At 38.1% G+C, this 25,705-nt stretch overlaps 3 protein-coding genes across 3 annotated transcripts; 2 read left to right on the top strand and 1 right to left on the bottom strand.

Annotated features, from left to right (window-relative positions):
* Nucleotides 1-30: 30 nt before the first annotated feature.
* Nucleotides 31-15,393, bottom strand: LOC110169629 (methionine aminopeptidase 2-like). Its single transcript, XM_020935190.2, is given in 12 exon segments — nt 31-1,310; nt 2,303-2,418; nt 6,419-6,522; nt 6,620-6,716; nt 8,353-8,447; nt 9,939-10,120; nt 10,971-11,132; nt 12,021-12,037; nt 12,039-12,124; nt 13,270-13,332; nt 13,853-13,966; nt 15,198-15,393. Coding segments are annotated over 12 exon segments (1,440 nt in total). The 5' UTR covers nt 15,349-15,393; the 3' UTR covers nt 31-1,057.
* A 613-nt stretch (nt 15,394-16,006) lies between these two features.
* Nucleotides 16,007-19,727, top strand: LOC129409474 (uncharacterized). The gene is made up of 8 exons (XM_055155698.1): nt 16,007-16,133; nt 16,233-16,327; nt 16,951-17,378; nt 18,207-18,263; nt 18,359-18,452; nt 19,099-19,308; nt 19,429-19,578; nt 19,672-19,727. The coding sequence occupies exons 1-8, from the start codon at nt 16,095-16,097 to the stop codon at nt 19,703-19,705; spliced, it is 1,107 nt and encodes a 368-aa protein (XP_055011673.1). The 5' UTR covers nt 16,007-16,094; the 3' UTR covers nt 19,706-19,727.
* On the top strand, nt 19,723-24,299 carry LOC129409518 (uncharacterized protein C3orf20-like). The gene is made up of 11 exons (XM_055155876.1): nt 19,723-19,775; nt 20,066-20,191; nt 20,276-20,374; nt 20,487-20,640; nt 21,160-21,370; nt 22,129-22,212; nt 22,300-22,645; nt 23,163-23,279; nt 23,756-23,901; nt 24,026-24,081; nt 24,226-24,299. The coding sequence occupies exons 2-11, from the start codon at nt 20,111-20,113 to the stop codon at nt 24,297-24,299; spliced, it is 1,368 nt and encodes a 455-aa protein (XP_055011851.1). The 5' UTR covers nt 19,723-19,775; nt 20,066-20,110.
* Nucleotides 24,300-25,705: the final 1,406 nt, after the last annotated feature.

Below are 25,705 nucleotides of genomic sequence, written 5' to 3'. Positions count from 1 at the left end.
CATTGTACAGAAAATTTAATTTATAACAATTTATTTTAAAACTTAAATTCAAAGAAATGTAGAAATATAAACATTTCATGGCAGCTTAATTCCTTATTAACAAGGCAATTCAGCAGAGCATTTTAGTTTTTTGACAAACACTTTTTTGCATATTTTTGCATATCATTTTCTTGCATATTTTAAGCAGCACAAAAAAGTGAAAAGAAAATTGCAACAATTAATTTCTTTAGATATGCCCTTATGTTTTAACTTAAACAAATAAATACTACTAAGAAGCTACAGTTATGCCCAAATGTATAATTCAACACATGGCTTTGTACAACAACCTAAATATACACAAATAAGGTATAAGTTTCTTATAGGATTTAGAGTCCAGACCTGAACCTGAACAATTTTAGAAATATGACAGAAAAAAATGGAGTAATGACATCCTCCGAACATCTAAGCAGAAAAGCACACACAATTCTAAGTGGAAAGAGCAAAACGTAAAGAAAGACCAAAAAAAAAAAACTCATTTCGCACATTGCCATTTTCCACTCAGTTGACTTATTTCTTCCTGAATCAGATAAAAAAAAAAAACAACAACTCAAAATTCAAACAGGGTATGAATCATTTTGGGCTTAACTGTTTGACATCAGCCATTTTCTTGATTAAAAAGCACTGGAAATCCATGTTGCATATTTTCATCAAATTTTGGGACATCTTGCCTCTTGCTTGTGTAACTGCATGCTCTAAAGGTGCACTATGTAACTTTTTGGTTGGGAGTTCATCACCTGCTTATTTCTATGGATTGTCATTGCTCTGCCTAGAATGTTCCACAGCATGACAATAAACAGATCTACCTTGCATTTATTCAATTATACGTGGTTTTATAGCTCAAAAATACCTAGAAAAACAGACATTCTGACTGTCAACAGTTTTGCCTCTTCTTGTGTTTGGTCTCCATGGTGATAGAGGCTTAATACCATACTGTAAAACGCTCCAGACAAAATAATAACATCTAAATGGAGAAAAGTATTTGACAGACCCTCCACCAGAAAAGTTATACAATGCACCTTTAATAGTCCTCTCCCCTGCTCACCACCTCTTTGCACGTTGGCCTGAGGAGGATGGTGTGTTCATACTGGGCTGTGTAGCTGCCCTTGATGTCACACAGGGGGGGGTAGGGGTCCACGATGCCCAGGTCACACAGGTTCTTCAGCGCCATGAGGTACTTGCTCTCGCCCAGACGGTCCAGCCAGCGGCGACAAAAGGCCAGTGTCCCGAAGTTCTCGTTGATGACGTTGAGCAGGTGTTTAGCCCTTGGGAGTCTATCACAGAATCACAGAAATAAGTCAAATTCCATTATGTTTTATGCACATAAAAATTTAAGAATTTCTGCATGCACCAGAAGATGACCTTGTGCCACTCATGCCAGTTGTATTTCACCTTTTATAGGGAAAACCTATCGCTACAGTGTGTATTTAGAGGTCCTATATTACACAAAATGGATTCTTATTGATTGGATTCTTATATATTGTTATCACCGCCACATCAAAAATATACATATGGGTTGTGTTTTATTTTTGAGTGATTATAATAAGTCTGTTTACATCCTCAAAACTCAAAATGCTCTGTTCCACCTTGTGATGTCACAAAGTGGTAGTTTTCATTAACAGCTACCTTTTACCTTTAGTACATGAGAGATTAGCAATTCCAGAGATGAAATCATCCAAATTCTTTTAGTGAAGGTGTATGGAGTTTCAAAACACAGTGGAGCTCACAAGAGAAACCGAGTGTTTTCTGTTTGAGAGAAGAACTCAGCCTAAATATGCAGGGTTTGTGTGTTAAACATGTGTGAATGAAACAAAACACAACTCCAGGTATGTTTTTGATGATGAAATAACATCATAACTTAGATCATTAAACAGTGTAATATGCCCTTTACCAGTGTAACTCTTTAGTGTATCTTACACTATGTAACCTTTTTTGGTGGAGATATTTTTGCTTTTATCTGGAATGCTACATAGCATGGCATTAAACACATCGATTCAGTATTTCTTTAATTACAGGTGTTGTTATTGTTCAATAACCTCAAAAAACATGCATTCTCACTGTTAAGTAGGGTTGCCTGTCCACAGATCTGATCTGTAACTTGGTCTGCTGATGCCACCTGCTTGTCGTCATGGAAATAGCTCAATTTGATGCCATACTGATTAATAGGAATAGGAAGTTTCAGTCACTTTCTTTCCCCTTACTCAGCTGTTTCTTTTCAATGGAGAAACAGAACAGAAACAGATGACACAGACGGATGACAGCAAACCTTATTGGCACATGTCCCACGTTGAAGTTCTTCATGTAGTGGGAGCACTCCATGTCGTCATGAACAGCACCTCTTCCTGTGCTCCCAAATGTCTCAATGGCGTAAGCTTCATTTTCCTGAGAACAAAAAGTGCAGGATACTGTTCATTTGTATAATTCATTTAATATATATGTACAGGACTTTGCTTTGCACAGTTACACTGTGTAACGTTTGTGGTGGAGGATCCACACCAGCTTGTCTCCAAGGAAATGGTATTGCTTTGCCGGGCATGTTTCACAATATAACATTAAGTATATTGTATATATTTCCAAGCTAACAGACAAGGGATGCCACCAAGCCAAGTTATAGGTCAGATTTGTGGAAACGTTACCATGCTTATAGTATGTTGCACTTGTGAGCAATGAATAGACCACTGATTGTATTAAATGTTTGGTTTAAGTTTAATGTCATACCATGGAACATTCAAGGCAAGGCAATATCGTCTCCAGAGAAACAAACAAAAGAAGAAAAAAAAATTACACAGTGCACCTTTATTCTTTGTCATTCCTTATGTAAGTGATTCCTGTTTAAAAAGTAGGATTAAGTTCAGTACGGACCAAAACCACAAACTAAACTAAGGGTTTTTTTCCCAGACCAAATTCTTTTATTTCCAAGGACAGTAAAGTATATAAATCCCTTATTTACCTTACTCTAAACTTAAACCACAATCTTGGTCTAAAACAAGCCTGAACCAGGAAAGGACTAAAAAGAGACAGCCCAGAATGGATAATAAATTGAAGATGGTATGACTAAACCAGGATAAACCCAAGCTGATATAGGCTGTTTAATCTTTGTCTACATGCTTGAGCTATTACATTTAATCAGGACTTGAAAAACTGCTTTAGTCTTCTTAACTTTATTTTGCCCTTTTGTGTAGTAAACTGATTATGAAAACAGTGTCAAGGACTGAGTGGGTGTGAGGACAAAATGACTCTGGGGAGAAAAAGTAAATTTGACAAAAAGCCTAAGATGTAAGGTGCTGACATGGTCCGCTGTACCCTATTAAGGCCAGTGGTGTACTTTCTCTCACTGCGGTGTGATTGGCTGGTTTTCATTGGTATTTTGTATCTCTATCATAGCGTGGCTGTTGTTCCGGGCCCCTATGGGATTAGCTGATAACACTGCACCACCCTCTCTCTCTCTCTGAGGTAATACTTGGAATACTTTTACAACGAGCTGCATTATATTATAGTGTCAAAACGCAGATTCTTAACAGCTTTATTACACACATTTGTTACACTATTGGTTAAGCATTTCCTATCTCTAATTGGAGTAGTTAAAATCACACATGCACTCACCACAGTAAAATGTGACTGCTATCCAAACCCAAACTCTCTTGTCTACAACAAATTTACAAGCAATGTAAAATGTTATCTGACATTAAAAATGTAATATAAGAAGTGAAGAAATTGTCCAAGGACAAAATCTGATGTAAGTCTAGACCTGTTCACATTTTCTATTCACATTACACATACACAATATTGAAGTTCATTTCAGTTCAGTTTATATGCAATTTGCAGTATAAAAACTACATTGAAAAAGGGGTGTGAGAAGCCCTGAGTGCACAGCATTCATACAACCATTCAAACAGACAAATTAAATGGTAAATGGTAAATGGTCACATTTTTCTATAGCGCTTTTCCACCTTCAAGGCACTCAAAGCGCTTTACAACAAGGAACCACTCACCCATTCACACACACATTCACACACTAGTGTATGCAGACACTGTGGGCAAGGTGGATTAAGTATCCATAAAACATATTAAAACATATAATTTAGTCAAAAGATAAAACAAAAATTCACTATGTTGTGTTTTCTATTTTTCCCACTAAAATTTTAAAGTTTAAAGGAGTTTAAAGCCTAAATTTTGTGATCAGGTACTACAATGTGTTGTTTTTAGGAAAGTAACTATAATTGTAACTTCTGAATACCACCAAATAAAAAAGTAACTGTACTCAAACTGGTATTGTGTATCTCTGTGGTAGCGTGGCTGTTGTTCTGGCCCCTATGGGATTAGCTGATAACACTGCGACACCCTCTCTCTCTGCCTCGATAATCACTCAGAGTGCAGGCAGCCCCATGGCACGCCCAGCTGCCACTCCACTGATCCAAACCAAGGTAATAGTGCACATAATGAAAACACACTTCATCTAAAAATACAACATGCAACCTGCCTTATCAGCAAGAAGACACATTACCCTTATACTTCCCACTACTGGCAAACTGTAATGTAAAAAGGCCTTGACACAGCATCTTCACAATTAAAATGCTCTCCTACAGCAGCTTTCAGGGTTTACAATAGCAGTATATGGCTGTCAACAGACAATTTAGTGAACTATATTTAGGGATTAAGAAGGTTTGTTACAAAAGATCTAAGACTAAGGCTGGGTAAAACAAGGCAATACTCTAAAACAGGTTTAAAGGGCTCAAATTATTCTATTTTTTGATCTATGTTGTAATGTTGTCCCTTCATCACAAACATACCCGGAGATTTGTTTTGTTTCATTTTATGTTCAACCCAAAAATTCTGCATATTTAGGCTGAGTTCTTCTCTCAGACAGAAAACACTCTCTTCCAACTTGTGATGTATGGAAAAACAGAAAGTGCTCCATTGTGTTTTTTAATTCCATACACCTTGACTAGAATTATTTAGATAATTTTGGCCTTGGAATTGCCAATCTCTGTTGAACAAAAGAAAAAAAAATGGTTACTGTTAGCTTGAAAATTACCTCTTCATGACATCCCATGGTGGAAGGGAGCATTTTGAGCTTTGGAGATGCAAACAGTCAAATAATAAAGAGTTATGGTATTCAAACGTGAATGAAATAAAACACTCCAGATATGTTTTTGATGAGGTAACAGCATTATAACATGGCTTAAAGTTCACAAGAATCAATTTTGTGCAATATAGGACCTATAAAGCAGACCTCAATAAGGTCTAAATTAAAATTAAAACAGGACTAAACCATGTTATTTAAATTCAAAATCATCGTCACTCCCAAAACCTTCCAAGTATTATTAAGAGATGTTTTTGTATAATCATTTGTCCCTCTACCAGCTGGCCTCATCCTATCAGCTACGGAAATGTAACAAGGTAGAGAAATGCATAAAGCTTGCAGTGTTGTGAAAGTGTGTGCAGCCACGCTTCTCAGGCGACTCTTAATTAACTTTCAAGCTGAGGATTTATTGCTCTAACAGAAGAATTAAGGGCAGGACTTTTAACTGGTCGCTACTGAATTCAGCCGGTAATTCATTTAATGGTGTACTTAAATCTTGATGAGAGTGGCAAAGAAGCTGTTAGGAGCAGTAAAATGTTACTGCTATCCAAACCCAAACATAATACTTTTCTCGTGTCTACTACAGGTTTACAAACAATGTAAAATATCATTTGCCATTCAGAATGCACAGAATTTTGCTATATAGGAAGTGTGGAAATTGGTCATGGACAAAATCTGATGTAAATCCAGACCAGTTCACATTTTCTGTTCCCATTATGCAAGCACAATATTGTCAATCATGGGAAGAACACTTGTATTGTAATGGTACTGTAATGTATTTAGTTACAGAATACTGAGTACTGAATTAAAATGCACTTTGTAATGTATTACCTTACACAAGTCAGAGTACTGAATTTCTGAATACTTGAAAATACTTTTACTAGTACATCGAGTTGCATTTAAATTACAGCATCAAAAGCAGATTCTAAACAGCTTGTTGCTATGTTTGTTACACTATTGGCTAAGTATTTCCTATCTCTAATTGGAGAAGTTAAAAATCACACATGCACTCACCAAAAAAGCAGTACTTTCTTTTTTCCCCACTAATACTGTGCACTTTGAAGCCTAAATTTAGTGATACAATTTTGTATTGCAATGTATTTCCTTGTATTGTATGAAGGAAAGTTCTGAATTCTGAATACTACCAAATGAAACCGGTATTGTGTATACCGGTACCGGTATACACAATATTAGTATTCAGTAAATGTATTCAATTACTTCCCAACACTGAATACTGAATACAAGAAGGCTCCCAATTCCATGTGTTCAGAGGTTGTACTACATTGTAACTGCACTGACCTCCATCCTTGTTGCCTCTCCTCCTTTGACAATAGGGACAGTTTTCCCTGAGTGTATCCTGTAAGGTCCGATAGAGTGTCCGTTGAGATTCCTGATTGGCTTCACTGTTAAAAAAAACAAACATCACTGAGCTTAAACAGAGAGAAAATAACACTAACACTGAACCTGTGATGAGGACAGAGATGGATGACCTCTCTTTACCTTGATATGTTTTTCCATCTATCTCCACTTCATAGGACTCCATGACCTCCTGAATGGTCTCACCCACATCGCACAGGCGCACATCGATCCCAGCGCACTGTAAAGATATGCTATTTTAACATACTCTGAAGTCCAACAACAAAACTTGAAGAGCAACTCAAGTATGTTATGTTGCAGTTAATTATTTTTTGGTGAGAATATCCAATGCTACGCCCAAATCTAACCTTACTAAACAAGACATTTTTAAAGGTCTTACATTATACAATATTGACTCTTGTGAGCTTTAAGCCACGTTATAATGTTGTTACCTTGACAAAATCATACTTAGAATTGTGTTTTGTTTTATTCACACGTTTGATTAATCCTTTATTATTAGTCAGTCTACGTCTCCAAAGCTCTTCCACCTTGTGATGTCATTTAGTGGTAGTTCACTTTTTTCAAGTTAACAGCTCCTTTTACCTTTTGGAGATTGGCAGTTCCAGGGCTAAAATCAACCAAATGACTGTAGTGCAGATGTATGGAGTTTAAATACACAGTGGAGCACTTTTTATTATTGGTATTACCACATAACATTACAAGGATCCATGGATGGATGGATTACAAGGTCAAACAGAGTGCTTTTGTGTTAGAGAGAATAACTCAGCCTAAATATGCAGGATTTGTGTGTTAATGAAACAAAACACAACTCCAGGTATGTTTTCGATTATAACATAGATCATAAAATAACATAGTATGGAACCTTTGGATCAATGTAAGCAACTTATATGCAATTAGAACATTGTTATGGACCAAACAGATCAACACTGGCTTCCCACATGGATGACTATTTGCTTCCTTGGACTTTGAATAGATGACCACCAGACCACTGTAGACCAGGAATGCAAGAGTTTAGTTGAGTTTAGTTTATTTTACTCATTTAGTGTCATGCACTATTTAGTTGGGTGCCTAGCCCACATGGGGTTATAAGACACATGAAACAATAAGCAGATAGATCACACATCAAACATAAAGTGTCCTCTTACGGAGGTCCCAGGCTTTCAACACAAACTGAGCCAGCTTGAAAGCATTACATTTAAATAAATACGCCAATCTCTCCTCATCAGCCACAGCAAACAAACAGTAAGATACATTAGACAACAGCTGACAGTGCAGGTCATGATACAAAGAACAGTAGTACAGAAAATGCATTTTATTTTCAATGTCCTTTAAGTCGCACAGAGCACATATGCGCTCCTCCTCTGGGACTCCAAAGGCAGAGGTAGAGTCCCACACCTCAGCTACAATGCATTTGTAGAGATGCTCTGACCAAATTCTGTACTGTAGATGAAACATTAAGAACTACAAAATGTGTTCAGCTTCTAACAAAGTATGAACTACACATCTTCTGTCTTATACCCTAAACAAGTGCCCTTATCTGTGCTATTCACTTTACCTGTCAGGGGTTATAATGCTATGCCTGACTGGTGTATATAAAGCATATTATGCACTTTATTCTATTGTTTTGGGTGTTTGCTGCATTGACACATCCATTTTCTTTTTCAGACAACAAAGTTCATCTCATTTACATAATTACCTGTACCTCCTCATGTTCATCACTTATTTGTTTCTCCCTGAGCTATAATTGGTCCCTGGAGAAAGCTATGAAATATATTAGGCTCTGTTCTTGGAAACCACACAGGATGAATGGTCTAACGCAGCTGTAATGAGTCTTTTGTATGTGAGACAGCAGTTACCTTGATGCCTGTGTTGGTGGCGTCTCTCACCGCCTCCAGCAGCCGGTCGTACTTTGGATTGAAAGTGACGGTGAAGGCACAGTCTATTATTCGACCTGGAAGAGCCATAGCTTTAGTCACACACTGAAACATACAGTACACTTAAAATGTCAGAAAAGAGAAATTACTGCTCCAGAAAGACAAAAGACTACTTGGGTGTATTCTGTCTGGTAGAGTGCTTTACTACTACAGTTTTGGCATACCAATCACAATCAGGGGTTTAGTATTGTGACACACAGCATAATAATCATTTCTTACAATTAAGAACAGTCAAGATGGCTGCCATTTTGAATCAGTTCTTGAGCTAGCCTTTGTTTTGAATGCACTCAACATCCCTTGCACTAAAAGTCAGCTCTGTGCTACTAAAGCTGTAATTAACTAAATAAATTCTTGGTTGACTAAAGAGATGCCCTGTACATGAATTAGTTGACTGAAAGGGAGTGTGGAATTAGCAGAAGCTCTCAAAGAACTAGTAAATTGCATATTTGTATGTAAAAAGACACAATATGCTCCCAAATCTCCTACATTACTTCCATGCCATGGTCCTCAGAAATTCTTATAATCCAAATAAATAATTACTCAACTAATATAAATTTTGGTCTATGGAATCTTAAAGGGACAGTCCGGAATTTTGGACATAGGATCTCATTTCCTAGTGAGCCAGAGTATTGGAGACGTGTGGAGACACTTTTTTAAATATTTCATCCAGTCCTTGTATTTGCAGAGGTCACTGGTGCTAGGTTAGTGCATGTCAATGGCCATAGTTAGCCTGCCACTAAAAACAGTCTTACCCACTCCACAAAGCACCCGAAGCAAAACAATTATTACACCAGACTGTCGATGTAAATGTCTGTGTTAGAATAATGTTTGAAATAAAACTATTGTTGCATTGCATGTTGAGGGACTATTTTCTCAGCAGCAGCGGAATTTCACTTTGCCGGTAAGATAGGTGCTAGGTGATATCAGTCCGCCATACAACTCGCTGCTGCTGCTCCGACATAAATCATTCAAATGCAAGGTTGGTTTTACTTCTAAAATTATTCTATCAACACAGGCATTCACATCGACAGTCTGGCGTTATAACTGTTTTGCCTCGGGTGCTTTGTGGAGTGGATAAGACTGTTTTCAGTGACAGGCTAACTATAGCCATTGACATGCACTAGCCTAGCACCAGCGACCTCTGAAAATACAAGGAATATTTAAAACAAATGTCTCCACATGTCTCCAACACTCTGGCTAACTAAGAAATGAGGTCCTATGTCCAAAATTCTGGACTGTCCCTTTAATCGACTTAATGACTAAAGGCATACAGTCATACACATCTATTAAAGATAATACAATGGGAAATAGATAATAAATGTGAAATGTGAAAAGTGAAATGAGTGAAATCGCTAGCCCACTAAACTATTCTTACTCATAGGACCCTTACACTATAAGAGTAGTACCTCACAATGTTTCCTCCACACTCTGTCAGAAGGTTGACAGTGAGCAAAGGACATATTTTTATTCTATATTGCAGCTATTCATAAATCTTAATATATTTTTACCGTTTATGTGTGTCCCAAAGTCAATTTTGCAGACATCATCGTAGCGCAGGACAGTGGGGTCTCCAGCGTTGGGCGTGTAATGGGCAGCACAGTGGTTTATGGAGCAGCCGGTGGGAAAGGCCAGACCAGCCCTCAGCCCGTCCTCTTTGATGAGTTTTCTAGAGCAATCCTCGAGCTTCTCACTGTCAAAACAAGAGGCCATCACAGAAAGCCTAGAGAAACTGCTATATTAGTATTAGACAGCATATTTAGATATTAGTTAACTGTGTACCAATTTGTTATGAAAGTGGGGAATAAAACATGTGGTATAATTCAGCCATGTTAATAGTAACAAAACAACGCTCAAAGATTTACAGAAGGCAAACCTAAAGACCAAATACATACATAAATACAGTAGATAAAGAAAACTACTGATGATTTCATAGTGTCAGTAAAATAACCCAAGCATTTTGTGCATGTTAAATCACCATTGGTTTGGTTTACAATTATTTTATTATTAAGTAGCAGATTTCCTAGAATTATTTTAAGTGTGATGGCGAGTTTGATCGCTTTGCAAACCAAAGCTGCCAAAGTTCTAAGTTCTATAATACTGTAGAATGGAGAAAGGTTATCAGAAAGGTTTTTCAAGATTTATCTCAGATCTAGCATTGGTCCTATATTACACAAAATTTACTCTTGTGAGCTTTTAGCTATGTTATAATGTTCTCAAAAACATGCCTGGAGTGGAGCACTTCTTGTATTACACATGACATCACAAAGTAGAACAGAGTGTTTTCAGTTTGAGAAGAACTCATCTTAAATGTAGAGGGTTTGTGTGTTGAGTGTGTGAATGAAGCAAAATGCTAATCCAGGTATGCTTGTAAAACATTATAATATCAGAAAATACTCTAATGTGGGTCCTTTTGTTCCAAATGCTTCTTTTGTGAACATTTCAGAACAGCCTCACCAACCTTGAAGCGATAATCAGAAAAAAACTAAAGCTGCCAAGGTGTTAGTGGAACCAATATTGCAATAAAAGATGCCAGTTCTCACCAGATGTCAATCATTGTCATCCCAGGTTTGATCCAGCTCCTCACGTAGGCACGGACTTGCCTGTGTGCCTCTGCTGCCTGCCTAAAGTCACTCCACATCTCCTCATTGGCCCGGTCTAGAGCGCGCTTCTCTTCGCTGGTGGTCCGCCATGCTGCACTGCGCCTGGGGGGAGGTGGACACAGCCCCATGGCAAAGAGCCACTCATTATTTCCTCATTAAACAGACATTATCAACAAGGTTACAACATGTAGCTGCAAGAAGGAGAACTAAGCTGTGATGGCAATTATATGACAACATTTATATATAAGACTTGATTTATACTTGATTCAAGAGTCACTAACCTATATACCTTCTATAATAGGCAATTGATACTTTGCAACTGATGTCGTCAACGCTCCCTGGGGGTGTGATGGTAAGTGAAACTACTAGTATAGAAAGTACAAGATCTAGTATTACTCAATCAGACCATAAAGAGCTGACTTAGATTGAAGTGCAATTGGTGAGCTGATTTGTGCTGTTAAACAAGTCTCTCATACATAAAATTACAGTCAAATTCAAATACCTAAACATGACCATGAATGTTTCTAAGCCTGATAACAGGCTCCTGAAAAAACATGTATTTTTTCTTGAGTTTCAGACAATCTTAAAACTATTTTTGGCACTGTTTGCTAATGTGTGCATTGTGTCATTACGGTATCTACATGCAGAACACCCCCAGTGTCATGCCACTGCAAAGTATCAATAGGCAATACTTACCTTGCCAAGTAAAAGAAAAATGCTAAATATTTTGCAAACTATTTTTTATGCATACATTTTTAGCTACACTACCGTCCCCAAACGTGCTACAAAAGCTACAGTTTTACAGAGGCACAAGTGTTTATACTGAATTAGAAATAATACATTATGCAATACATTACTCTAAATGAGGAAATAGACATGCATAGTACAACGTGTCCCATTGAGGTACACTGACATAAAAAGCTACTAAAGAGCCCAAAATAAATAACCATGATGTAATGCTGAGTACAAGTCTAGGTAGAGGTCACGTACCCGTCTTTTGATGGGGGGGTACTCGCACTCCTCTCCTGTTGGAAAGTCTCCGTTGGGATAGAGCTCACAAATAGGGACTGAGGGAGGGTCAGTCTGTCCCTTCACTGTGGCCCAGATAGAGACAAGGAGAAGCACATGAAATCAGCAAAAATGAGGGGGCAAAAATGCAACCATAAAACTGATCCTCTGTCCATTTATGAAATTGATCATGTTCACTTAGCTAGACAGTATATGGAGGCACTCTAACCTACAGGTCTTATTAATCAAATACACTGCTACAGTTACAGCATGACTCTCAGATGGTGTCTTATAGTTTGTAGGCATTCTTCTTCATTTTAATGTATCCCTATTTATAATACAATGTTTTACTGACTTTGTTTTGCCATTGTTTAAGTTGGTTTAGTCATGATATTTCTCTTGTGGTTCTTGTTTAGTCCTGGCTTTATATTCTGTGCATATAATCAAAGTTTAGATTCAATTAAAGGTACACCATGTAAATTTTCTGGTAGAGGGTTGCCACCGGCTTTTCTCTGAGGAGATGTCATCGCTTTGATCCACAACTGACTATCTATCTTGCAATTATTCAATTACAAGTTCAAAAATACCTTGAAAAACATGCTTTCTTACAGTGGGTACTATGGAACATTCCAAACTAAGCAAAACACAGAAAAGAAAAAACAAATGGTGGACTCTTTATCAGAAATGTTATACTATGCATCTTTAAGTCATGTCCTGGTTTAGATTTGTTTAAAATATTTCCATTTCACTTATGGTTTAGTGCTAGTTGAAGTGGCATGTTTAGTGTCAGTATATTTCTGGTTATGTCCAATTATAGCCCTTGTTTTGTCCTACTGGAATAAACCATGATTGACTGATTGACTGTTGTTTTTTATTTTGGTAGTTTTACCCTTTTACTATTTAGACCCTGTTTGGCCAAAGTTGTAATTGGTGTGAAAAGTTTGAAGACCACTGGGAAATAACTTGTAACTTAACTGTAGCTTAATGTAGTTTCATTGAGTGGCTGATCTGATGTCAGAGTGGTAATGAGTGCTGTCATCAATCCTGAGACCTGCCTGAAGTGAAAGGTCCGCAGAGTTTGTCCTCTGTGTCCTGAACGGAGAATCTCTCTTGACAATAATTAGTCTGAACCTATACATGAGCCTGTTGTATTTGCCTAAAGAGATATGGAGTGACGCAAAGCAAGACTGTACATTTTTGGAGATGGTCTTTACAACAAAACCAGACTTACATCCTTTCTTCTTTTTCTTCCTCTTTTTCTTCTTGGAGGTTGAACTCTCTGCCTCATCTCCATCTGTTCAAAGATTATTTTAGGTAAGGTTTCATTAGCATTTTTGAGTGTCATGAAAAGCACTATACAGGTGTTATGTACAACTGCTATTATTCATATTGTTATATGAAGATATAACAACATTAACAAAAATGCTCACTTATGGAGATGGATTAACAAATGTCAGTTAATTAGATTGATTCATAGGGACTGTTTGTGTACATTGGATGCAGTTATTGTCATGCAGACCTATTAAAACTTGAGACAGCCTCAAAAAGAGCACAAAGCCCTGGGCCTTGTGACAGGAATATCATTATGATCCACTGTTAATTTACAATGTTTATGGATCTAGGTATCAATAAGTATTCAAAATGTGTGTTCTTAATTATCACATCTTATCTCTATATTTCATCTGGCATTATATTCATAAATCAGAAGTCACAGAGTTACTGAGTTCCTGGTAAAAAAGCTTAAAGCCCTGTGACAGCTGCGGGTGATGCTGAGGTGAAGTGAGACAGTATGCTGTTGCTGTGGCAAGGCGTACCTTCTTCTCCATCTTCCTCTCGCTCTTTGTCGTCCAGAGTTTGCTGCTCCAACTGTTTTGTAACATCACCGAAACCTCCGGCTTCTCCATCCCCTTCAGCTTCATTCGCCCCTGCTGCAAAGTCACACATTTGTCGTGAATGCATGGCCCGGACAAGAGGCACCCACACACACACACACACTCACACACACTCAGTGGAGTGAGTAAATTACTGGTGGTCACAGTCAGCCCAAGAAAGTGCCTTCACTCCTTGGCAGGATCTCTGCATAATTTCTTTCTATACATTGAGAGTCAATATTCTCAAGGGCAAAAGTACCTTGCAGCAATAGCCTTACAGATAAGACTCAGTTAACTTCAGGTGGGTTCAAGAGTAAACGGGTTACTCCTAATGACAAATCTAAAATACAAAAACAAAGCCAATAGCCTACATTTAGCTGATGGTTAAATTGATCTCCATCTATCATATGTACAAAGCAATACATAGCAAATGGAAATTAATATTATTTGTGTCCATACATGTTGTGGCCATACCGGCTTGTCAAAGACTGATCCCATCAGATTTCAGAAGCTAAACAAGGCTGGGCCTGGTTAGTACTTGGATTTGAGACTGCTGGGAAAGTCGTTTGGGCAAGGCACTTCATCCACATTACCTAGTATGAAAGTGGTGTGTGTGGTGGTTGGAGGTGCCAATAGCACGGATTGACAGCCTTGCTTCCGTCACTCTGTCCCAGGGCAGCTGTGGCTACAATAGTAGTTTACCACCATTAGGTATGGTGTTAATGAATAATGCTCTGTAAAGCGTCTTTGAGTGTCCACAAACGCGCTATATAAAACTTATAAAACTGATGCATTATTATTATAATTTTGAGAGTAATAGTTGTCATACTGTGACACAGGTGCCACTGGTGGTCTGGACTTCTGCCAGTCCTGATAAGCTGATGTGAAATGTTTGGTAGTTTTACCTGCCCAATTCCTGTTTTAGTGTTTAATCAGTGTTTAGATCAATTTGCTTATGTAGCTGGTTGAACTGTTTGGTTAAAACCCGGCTTCTCAATTGTAGTCCATACAGTTGACTAAAAACATGCCGTGGAGTAAAAAGTTTGAGAATAACTGATAAGAGCATTATGATCAGAAAAGGCTTGATTTCCAATTGTCTAAATCAGGATTACATAAGCGCCAATTTCCCACTTTAGCTGAGATTTGAGCATGCTTTTTTGTTCTCACAGGTTGGAAACTCTACTGTCCCGCATGATGCTCTGTAGAGTCTTGCCCCACACCAAGATACGAGAGAGAGCAGAAGCGCTACAACAGCCGCACGAAAGAAAACCAAAGTGATGCCACCTACCTAACCCTGCAGTCTTGTTCTTTTTCTTCTTTTTTCTCCTTTTCTTGACGCTCTCCGATGTGTCTGCTGCGTCCTCCGGCTCTTCGTTCATACCGTCCCCGTTGACAAGTTGCGGCTCCGCTTCGCTCAGAGGTGGCTCCGGTTCCGCCATGATCACAGACTGTAGATCAAGTGACGCATAAGCGCTGAGAGCCTCCTGTGGTCACACAGGAGAAAAAGTGGGGTTTGGAGCGAGGTAGCGGCCAGTAATAGGCTTCAAGCTGTTATCTTTCTGTTTAACCCCAGTGCAGGAAATAAAAACACGTTTATTTATTTTCACATTAAATAAACAATGTGCCTGTAATTATTCAACCAAAGATAGACGATTTTAAAATCAATCTATTAATTAAAATAAATGGACCATTGGGATTGGAAATTTTACTGAGGCAAACGTTTATTTATTTATTTATTTATTCATGTATGTATTTATCTATTTATTTATTTTATTCTGTCATACCTGCTACTACATACTATAGTCTTAATTATTATATATATTTTTTTCTTGGCTCCATTCTTCATAGTCTTTCATTCATACATTTTGTTGTATTCATTCACACTTGTCTACATAACCGTACGTGACCCTTCTTCTCCAGTTACCCACCATCACGTGACCTGTGTAAAGTCCGTGAACTTGTGTTTCCAGGCGACGGCTCCACGCTGCCGTACAGCAGCCTATGAGTGCGGCTCGCTCCAGGGGGCTCATGTAAAAGTATCCGCACACACTGCCACACAAAGAAGGTCTAAAAGGGCAGGGCGTATGGAGGTGCACTACAACAATCAGGGTCGTGTTTTCTGAAGGTCGGGCAGCGCAGGGACATTTTCAAGATCACTTGTGTGTGCGTCCTGTTTAAGAAAGCGATGACGACTTCTGTTGGCCCCATGTACTTCTTTGATCAGGTGAGATAGAAAATTGGATTGGCTTCTTCCCAGTATTAAAATGTAGGACTAATAGATAGACAGCTTTAATTACAGCATATATTGTTTGTTTTTGTACAGCCAACAAGACAAAGACGCAAAAATAAAGGAAGAAGTATTAACTTAGACCTGAGTGGGGAGAAGGAACAATGTCAAAGAGAAAACAAAGACCAACGGTATAATATTACATACATTCACTTGGACAGTGCTTTTCAAACTATAAGTTACTGAAACCATATAGTTTTATATTACTTAAGGCTTTTAACTGTGGAACCAGTTTGTTTGGCTTTCAAAACAGCAGAATGTGGGACTTTTAATCTCTTAGTGAATTAGGTTAAAGACATCAGGACACAGAAACAAAATAATTTCAGTGGATGCAACTAAAGAAAATAGTTTGTTTTAGTATTTTCTCTCTAGAGGCAGACCAGACTTCAGTGATTGTTATAGCACAGTTTTACATTTTAAGACAGCTTTGCTGAAACCCCTGGGGCTGGTTAAAGTCACCAAAATACCATTATAGTGAATGAGGAAGGAATTTCAAAGGACCTCAAAGGTGCCAAAGTAAGATTGATCACATCATCTGTTAATAGATTTATATGTCACTGGGGGTGCATTGACTTTTTTTGATTGTGGCCTATATGGTGCATAGGGTTATAGGAATAGTAGAAAACAGTCCATCTATCAATGCACTTACTATTCTTCCCAAACTATTATAACAGTTAAAATAGAAGGAAGACTTAGTTTTTGTCAAATCTGATGTGTAGATTTATTAAAGTTTTCCTCTGGTCTCTTTGAACAGTGACTTACCCAAGGTGCTGCCAGGTGAAGCACAAGAGGAGGCTAGACCTGAGATCTCTTCGTCTGTTTTTAGCCTAAAAGAACAGGATGTGATAGACGCATACAAGCGCACAGCCCCGCAGTTACTCAGTGAACTGGCTCATGTTCTTTCACAGCACAAGTGGAGCGCTGAAGGTCGACTTCCTCACGGGCTTGTGAACATCCTCCACTACACCTGGCAGGAGCTGACCGCAGGGGCCCGGCTGCTGCCTGCTCCACAGCACCCAGAGAAACACACAAAACCTCTGGCATCATCAAATATAGATTTATCCCCTCAACCCCTATCAGCCAATCAAAAACGAGATAGAGAAGTAGCCACCTGTCAAGTTAAACCGCAAGTCAGCAGCACCAGTGCACGTGTGAAGAAGAAAAAGTCCCGCGCCTGCAAAGGTAGGGGAAACACACCAGTGTAGAGCAGTATCTATCTGCTAGATTATTGCATTAAAGCTTTATAAATAGGAAGGAAAGTAGATAAAAATTGATTTTGCCAGTCAGCACCAAGTTCGGCCTCCAACAGATCGATAATGCATCAAATGAATCTGTTCAAAGTAATATTTCAGTATTAAGAAGAACGAGGTGTCATGATGTACACAGTTAGTAGCAAATAGTGAAATAAATACCGGACTTTTCAGATTATAAGAAAAAAGACCAATGATGTAGTCTTATGGAATAGATGGAACATTCTCAAAGCACATCCTTATTATGTATAAGTATGTTTTTATACATTTAAAGAACAAACTAAGTATAAGTTTCTTACATTATTTATGGCATAATAATAACCTCAAAATCACTGTTTGTGATGTGTGAACTAAGTTAGACTTTCCTTGGATGCAGAATACACACTATCATTCTGGATTTACCAGGCAAAAATCATCTAGCATTGTTACCAGGAGGATAATGAAGTAAAAGTAGTAAAGTATTTGGTGTCTGTACTGAACAAACAATAATATACAATATTCAGCACGGATCTTTATCAAAATGACTACATTTGAAGCCTCAGAAGACCTCAAAATCTACGCAAAATACTTTGACTTTTTACTCTTTAAGTAGATTTTAAACAGGTACTTTAACACTATTCCTTAAGTGTATTTTTCACTGTGATACTTTTTTTTTTGCTCCTGTGATACTGTAATACTTTTTTTGTACTTCTACTTAAGTAACACAATTTAGTACTTCTTCCACCACTGATTGTTACACAGTGTTCTTTTTCTTCTGCAGATCTCAGCCCAACATCTCTTAGTTTCTCAATTTTAAACCAGAGCAGCAGTGATCAAGGTACCAAAAACCAACAAAATTTGACCAACTATATCAGTCATTAAGTGTAAATGTAAAATGCCTTGATTAAACTTAATTTTTATATTGGTACTCAGCCTGGAAAATACAGCAACACCACATATCATGCACTGAGGACATCCATTTGTACAAGTGGGCCCTGGAGCGTCTACAGGGTGCAAGAAGTTCAATGTGGGTAACTTTATCTCAGATGGGGGGTAGGAGCCACTTTTCCCATATTGATTACATTGTACTTTACCATGAAATATCCAAAATGTAAATTCATAAATGTTGAATCTGATCATTTCTATTTAAGGTCCTATATTACACAAAATTCTGAACTTTAAGCCATGTTGAAATGTTGTTACCTCATCAAAAACATATCATTCACGCATGTTTGAGTAATTCTGTATTATTAGTCTGTCCACATCTCCAAAACTCAAACTGCTTGGTTCCACCTTGTGATGTTTTGAATCAGTCGTTTTCAAGTTAACAGCTACCTTTTTACCTTAAGTACAAGTAGAGATAGGCATTTCTAGAGCTGAAATTATCCAAATGATTCTAGTCAAGGTGTACAAAGTTTAAAAACAAAGTGGTGCATTTCCTCATTACGTCATCATATAATTTTTTGATGTGGAAACAGCATTATAAAATAGATCAGAAAATAGCACACTATGGGCCCTTTAATTACTAGATCCAAGAACTCATTGTAATACACCAAAAAATTCAGCTGCCCCCATCATATTAAATAGTACTGGTCTGTAGAATATTTTGATACCATCTATAACAAAGCAGTTCTCTTGCTTCTTAGATGTTCATTCACATGTTGCATTCACAGAGTACCATCATCAGAGCCTAACTGGCCACTATTACTACGACACTATGGAGATGCACGGCCAAAACAGGGGGATAAAAGTGAGAGGAGTAAAGCCCATCCTGGGATGTTTTTAAATGGTTTGCCCCAGATCCCTGATATGCAGCTGCCAGACCCACGGAAGAACCAACAGAAGCTACACTACCGGATCAGCGATGGCTCCTCCATAATATAGTACCTATCTCACAACATCATGTATATTCATTAGCTGTTGTCTGAGTGCTTATGCAGTGTAAGGCATATGGAAATCACGCCACTGCAATTGACCTGTGACTCTCTGACCTGCCTCCTCAGCTACCCGTCTGGTTGTATGGCTGTGTGCCAAAGCTGCTCTGGTCAGCCTTCTGGAGGTTTTTACTCCAATGTTTTTTCTGATAGTGACCCTCCTGTGGTCATTGCTACGATTACAGCGTTTGGACATGGTACTGTGATGCACCCACACAGGTAGAATACAGGACTATAAATGTTTCTATAATGTTTTATTGTCTATGCAGTATGTGACAGCCTATGTGATATTCTCCAGTTCTGCCATTTCAGCAGTCTGGGACCAGGAGGGTGGGCTTATACTTGACCACCAAGGCCGTGTAACTAAGGAGTGGAGCTGGTCTACATTATTCACCAAAAGAAGGATTGTAATATGGGTAAAATCCAACACTGTATTAAAATGTGTTTGTTCATTGTGTATAAGTATGCAGAACAAGAGGTTAAAAAATTATATTTGTGACAGTTTTAAACCTGGATTAATGGGGAAGATGGGCTAAATGACCCAGAAATGTTGTTAATTGTATTTACTGTATGAGACTAAAATCTTTGTGTAGGATGGGCCCAGGCGGACAGGAAACCTATTATAGAGAAAGAGAAAAAAACTCCTTATAGGGAATTATTCCTGGATGACTAACTGTTGTATTAAAGTTTTTAATTTCTGTTTTAGATTTCTGTTGAAATATCTCTGGACTTGTTCAGTGGTTCTTCTGCCATGCTCAACTTTAAATGTGACAATGAACTCGTACAGCTACCCATTACTGCATTATCAAACTCCAATGCAGCAAAGACAATGGTAAAATTGATGGTTTTAGCAGGAATGAACAGGAATGATATAACTCCCAGAATAAATGAACATCAATGTGTTTTGTTCTTCCAGTTTTATTTGCAGTCCAACACTCCATTCACTTCTGATACAGCCCAAGACCTCCTCAGGGCTCACTGTCCATACCTCTGCACAGACATCAATGAGATGAGGGTAAGTGAAGGTTATCTAACAGGCCTACAAACATGAATCTTGCAGTACTTTATCATACAGTAAGTCCTATTGTGCATGTGATGGTGCCTGGCAGGTGTCTTTGTGTTCACAGGACGCCCCACAGATGGTCAGAGCAGTGGAGCGGCCGGAAGAGGCAGTGTCTGTTTGGAGGAGGGAGGGACGAGCCACGAGGGAGCTGAAGAAAATCCAGCAAAGAGTACAGTGCATTCTGGAGTCATGGATGGACTTCTACTGCATGGCTATTGGTACTGGTATCAAGTACACAATGCTCTGTTTTTGAATTTCAAATATGTTTTTAAGATAAGATAAGATAACAGAACTTTTATTTGTGCCACAATGGAGGAAAATTCTGGTGTTGCAACACAAGGTTTGAGAATAGAAGAATAGAATAGAAAAAGAATAGAAATATGCAACCCAAATGAATATAAATAACTATTGAAAGTTCTTTGTGAGCGAAATGTACGTCTTTCTGGTACTGCCATCGTAGTCTTACTAATTAGACCTGACGATGTCCAGAATGCCCACTGGGTGAGAGAATCACAGTTGCTACACTCAAGTCAGCCTTAAATTCTAAATGAAACAGTGGAAAAGCAAATGAGGAAGTTACTAATAGTGTCTTGACGATCTGTGAAGCAAAAACATACATTATCACTTCCTCCTGCAATCTCAACATTATTGAATTGTTCAATCAGGATCTTGTTCACGGTCACTTGTGTCAGTCAGTATCTGTGTGCATTTCTCACTGACCTCTCCCTCTCCTTCAGGAATCAAATGTCCCAACATGCAGCGGATGCCAGATGTCCCACCGAGGTCCAGGCTGAAGAGAGAGGTACAATCCGCTGCTCTGCCCTCTCTGAACTCACCTGAGCGCACAAACCATGAGCCCGCCCCAACACAGGAGGAGGAGGCGCTGCACGGACACCGGTCAGCAGCACCAGGACCAAAGAATCACAACGTGGCTTTAAAACTCTTGAGGTAAAACTAATGTCCATAGTTTAAAGTTGTACTGTGTAACTTTGCTGGTGAAGGGTCTGCCAGTTTATTAACCTGTAATTGAATAAATACAAAACAAAAAAGGTTCATGATAATTTTGACCAATCCAATCCAGACAAAGCAATAACATCTCTATGGACCTAAACCCTCCGCCAGAAAAGTTACATAGCGCACCTTAAACTAACTAATTAAAACTGAAGGTAGAATTTATTTTCAATATCTGCCTAGTTTTGGAGTATTTGGGGTTGGTCAGAGGTTAGAGCATTTGCCCATAGACCTGAACAGTGGTGATTTGATCCAAGCTCAATCTGATGCATACTGTTGTTGTGTTCTAAGGCAAGACACTCTAACCACCTTCACTATGTATGAATAGGGTGTGTGAGTGAAAGATTGGTGGTAATATGAAAGGCAGTAAATCCATATTGGGAGCCAATTTTTTGTGGTTACCCCAAGGTAAATTTGTGTTTCAATAAATCATCAGGGGCATATTGGATTTTACTTCATTAGATTTGTATTTATTTATTAAAGGGATAATGCATATTAAAAGACAAGATAATGCAAAAGAAAAAACATGTACCTGCAAATATGCAGGACTGTAGCCAAAGCTAATTTCCATCTTTAGTCCCCTGCTGGGCCAAGGCCATCTACATAACCCTCACAAATCAATGAACCATAGTAAAATGCATTGCCACGTAAGATGTAGTATGTTTCGTCATACTGAGTATGTGTGTATGTTTCAGCTGTCCACAGAAAAAATGCACCAAGGAGGAACCTCCCATCACATGGATTGGACCTGTTCAGTTTTATGGCAACATCAAGCGGGAGTAAGACAATGGTGTATATTGTAGAACAATTGCAATAATTAAATAATAATCATCATGATATTAGTTCTCCTGATTTTATCATGTTAGGTCGGTGATACTTCCAGTAGACCCAGATCAACAAGCCACATGTGCTTCATACCCAGTGCAACTGCCCTTCACCCCCTCTGCCCCTCTCACTCATTGCCCCGTCCAGCTCCGAGCTGCTCTGAGTGGAGACAGCACACAGAAACGATGCTGCTGTAGCCCGTTAACAATGCCACTGCTCACAGACTTGGAGTATGATCTCTTTATTTTGGGCCAGCCTCCGCACAGTCACCAGATGCTGATAGTATATGTAACATGCCAAAATCTGTACCCCCACACGCCGGGCACAGACGCACCAGAGCAGCTCTACAGGAGAAGGAACAAGCACCGGATGACACCGTGCACTCAGGTGTGACCGCTGCAGAAACAACTCAAATAACTCAATGTACCTTTTCTCCAGAAGGTTACGAGAACATTCACTTTCATCAGCAAATACAATGAGTGTTCTTGTAACTAATCCACCAAGGACAACGCACTTTGCATTATCTACAAAAAAGAATAAATCACTACAGTCAGCAGAGTGTATCTCTCATATACAGCACTGGCAAGGTGTTGTAGCTCTGTTATTAAGAACTGAATAGTGAAGGTGAACAGAATATGCCAAATGACTCACATTTTTAACTCTTTTTAAAATCTTTTTGCAAACTAAAACATCTTGACAGAAGTATGAAAGAATGGAAATTAATCAAAATTTTAAAACTAGTTGATTTTTGTTAGTATGTTTTTTCTTTATTCCCGTTCTCATTTTTAATAATATTTCAAAGTATTCTGTAAATATGTTTAGATTTTTATACCTTTTGTTCACGTTACTATACCTTCTTTTTTTTAAATTATTATTAATTTATTATTATTGTGTATGTTTTTAGAGTCAGGTGGATTCATTTCGCCTTCTGAAGTATGAGATCTCAATACCAAATCCCTGTTATGAAGCACAGAAATCTTTACTGCAGCAACGGCACAACGCAGCTCCCGGGATGATCCTGGTCAGTACAACCACACTGCAGATTTGGCCACAGGGCTTTGTTGTACTGTGTTAGACCACTAGAGGGCAGCAGTGATCACTTGGAGGAGGCAGTTGCTGGGGTGAAGTGAAAACAGGGGTATAAACCTAAAGCTATTTATCATTATAATGTCAGTAAAGAATGGGCCTACTTAAGTACAAACTGGAAGGCTAATATTTAATGCTCAAAGTGGTGACAGCAGCTTTAAAGATTTGGCTATAAGATGAAAAAGCCTGTTAAGATGATTTATTTAATGTATTCAATTTCGCATAATGATTTGGAAAGGTGCCAATATTTATTTAGGAAAACAAAACCCCAAGGTTATATAGAATAAAATTGTGTTTTCATGCCCTATTAACAGCAGTGTATAATTCATAATACTATGACAGAGAGACAGAGAGGTGATTGATACATTTAAAGCAGTTATTCTTTATTAATTGTTCATTTCTTATTAACAGATGTACATTAAAGGGAAGCTGTTGTTCATTGGTTACATTGAGTACACTGATCACAGCTGCCCAATTAAAAACATTGAAACTCAAATCTCCAAATCCAGAGGACAGTATAGATCAGGCTTGTACCTCCCTTCAGACTTCAAGTTCAGGTGAGGACTATGCAACTATAATTATTTGTTTTGTTTTAAAGCACCACCTCTTGTAATAATAGTTTGCAATACAATGTTGAACATATTATTTGAGCATGCTTGATTTGTTTTTCTCATATTGTAGTGACAAAGTTGATACTCCTGTAGCTAAAGACATTACATCATCAACTATACAAGGAAGTAAGTCCAAAAAGAATGACTTGAATGAAGTAATGGAAAAGTCTCATGTAAAAAGTATGACAAGCTATTTGACTTTAGTCACTTTTAACCTTAATAGGCCTATATAAACATGCTTAATAATTTGTATATTTACTTATTTTGTAGGTCCAGAGATAACAATACCCCAGTCCAAAAAAGACAGTTATTATAAACAAAAGAAGACCTTTTCCACCTTGTGACTCACACAACCTAATAAATATATGTAACTTGTCTTCTTGACTAGTACATGTTTATTTGACGATTCCTGTAGGACAGTTTATCATTCCCAACATTTGCCTAATTGACCTACAATATTTAGTTTTTAATTGTTAAATTGTTGAAATCTACGTTACCTTTTTCTTGGGTTCCTGGGTACACATTTGATTTTTGCTTAACAGCTATCTGATTAAGTAAGTAAGACTTTATTTATAGAGCACTTTTCACAGCTAAAAAATCGCAAAGTGCTTTACAGAGTGCAATGAAGAACATGTAACAAGAATAAAAAGAGAAATTACAGACACAGTCAACCAAAAGCTTGTCTAAATAGTTGTGTCTGAACTGAGTCAATGGAGTCTGCCACACAGAGGAGTAGGGGCAAGGAATTCCATAAATTTACATAGCTGCATGACATTGAACTTAAGAATGCCACAATACCTGCCTGGATGACCTATTTACTGAAAGTGAAAATAGGTTTAGAGTTTTTATTTCTATCAAGGAACCACTAGCATATTTCTAGTTAAGAAAAGTCACGTTGGCATTGTATATCTTTTCTTTTTAAGATGATTCCTGTAACTCTGTGACAAAATTACAGGATTACAGCATTATCAAAACAGCTGATCAGTCGAATGTTTACTTCCTCAAAGGTGACAGTGGCTCAGAACTGGTCCAGTCCACTCACTGCCACTCATAGGCCTGAGGTCAAGATGATTCATAGTCTGTAATATTAATATGCATTGAAGTGACGATATGCAGGAATCTGGATGAACTTGCTGAATGTTGCATGCACAATGATTTAAGACTTTTATGACAGTGATAAGTTTGAATGCAATAATAGTTAACCTTTACAAATGAAACAGTGAGCAGCTGCTAACGCCCCCTAGCGGCGTGTTTACAGAAGCACGAGGAAACTGATTTCCCTCGTCTGGAGCCGTCAGATCCTCAGTGCAGGAGCCCATGGACTAACGTGAGGGCTGGAGCAGAGAAAAACCTGACAGAAATTTAAGTCACCTCGATTTCTGGTGATGTATTCCCGGATAATGGATTTGGATCTACCCCCAAGTTAATTTATGCTTATTTAAAAGCGCAAACAGGAGCAACGCGAAAAGGAACAATGTTGAACACAGGTAAGCTAGCTCAAAAGTTCATCATGTTTACAGGTGAAGTTTAAATTTTTACCCAAAAGCTTCATGTTATTTTGGTAGTTCTAATCTTTGTATAGCACATTTTAATATAGCTTCACTTGACATCTTATTATCTTACCAAGTTGTTTGATATTTGTCCCTAATCAAATCTTAATAGGCAAGCTTTGATGTATTTGATTAATAATATTATATTGTAGCTATACCGTAGTTGTTTAATTCATAATTCATAATAAATTTAATTCATT

Source organism: Boleophthalmus pectinirostris, unplaced genomic scaffold (assembly GCF_026225935.1).
Source record: "Boleophthalmus pectinirostris isolate CB_2022bp ecotype Guang Dong unplaced genomic scaffold, ASM2622593v1 HiC_scaffold_2, whole genome shotgun sequence".
NCBI classification, from domain to species: Eukaryota; Metazoa; Chordata; class Actinopteri; order Gobiiformes; family Gobiidae; genus Boleophthalmus; species Boleophthalmus pectinirostris.
This window is presented reverse-complemented; position numbering and strand designations above follow the sequence as displayed.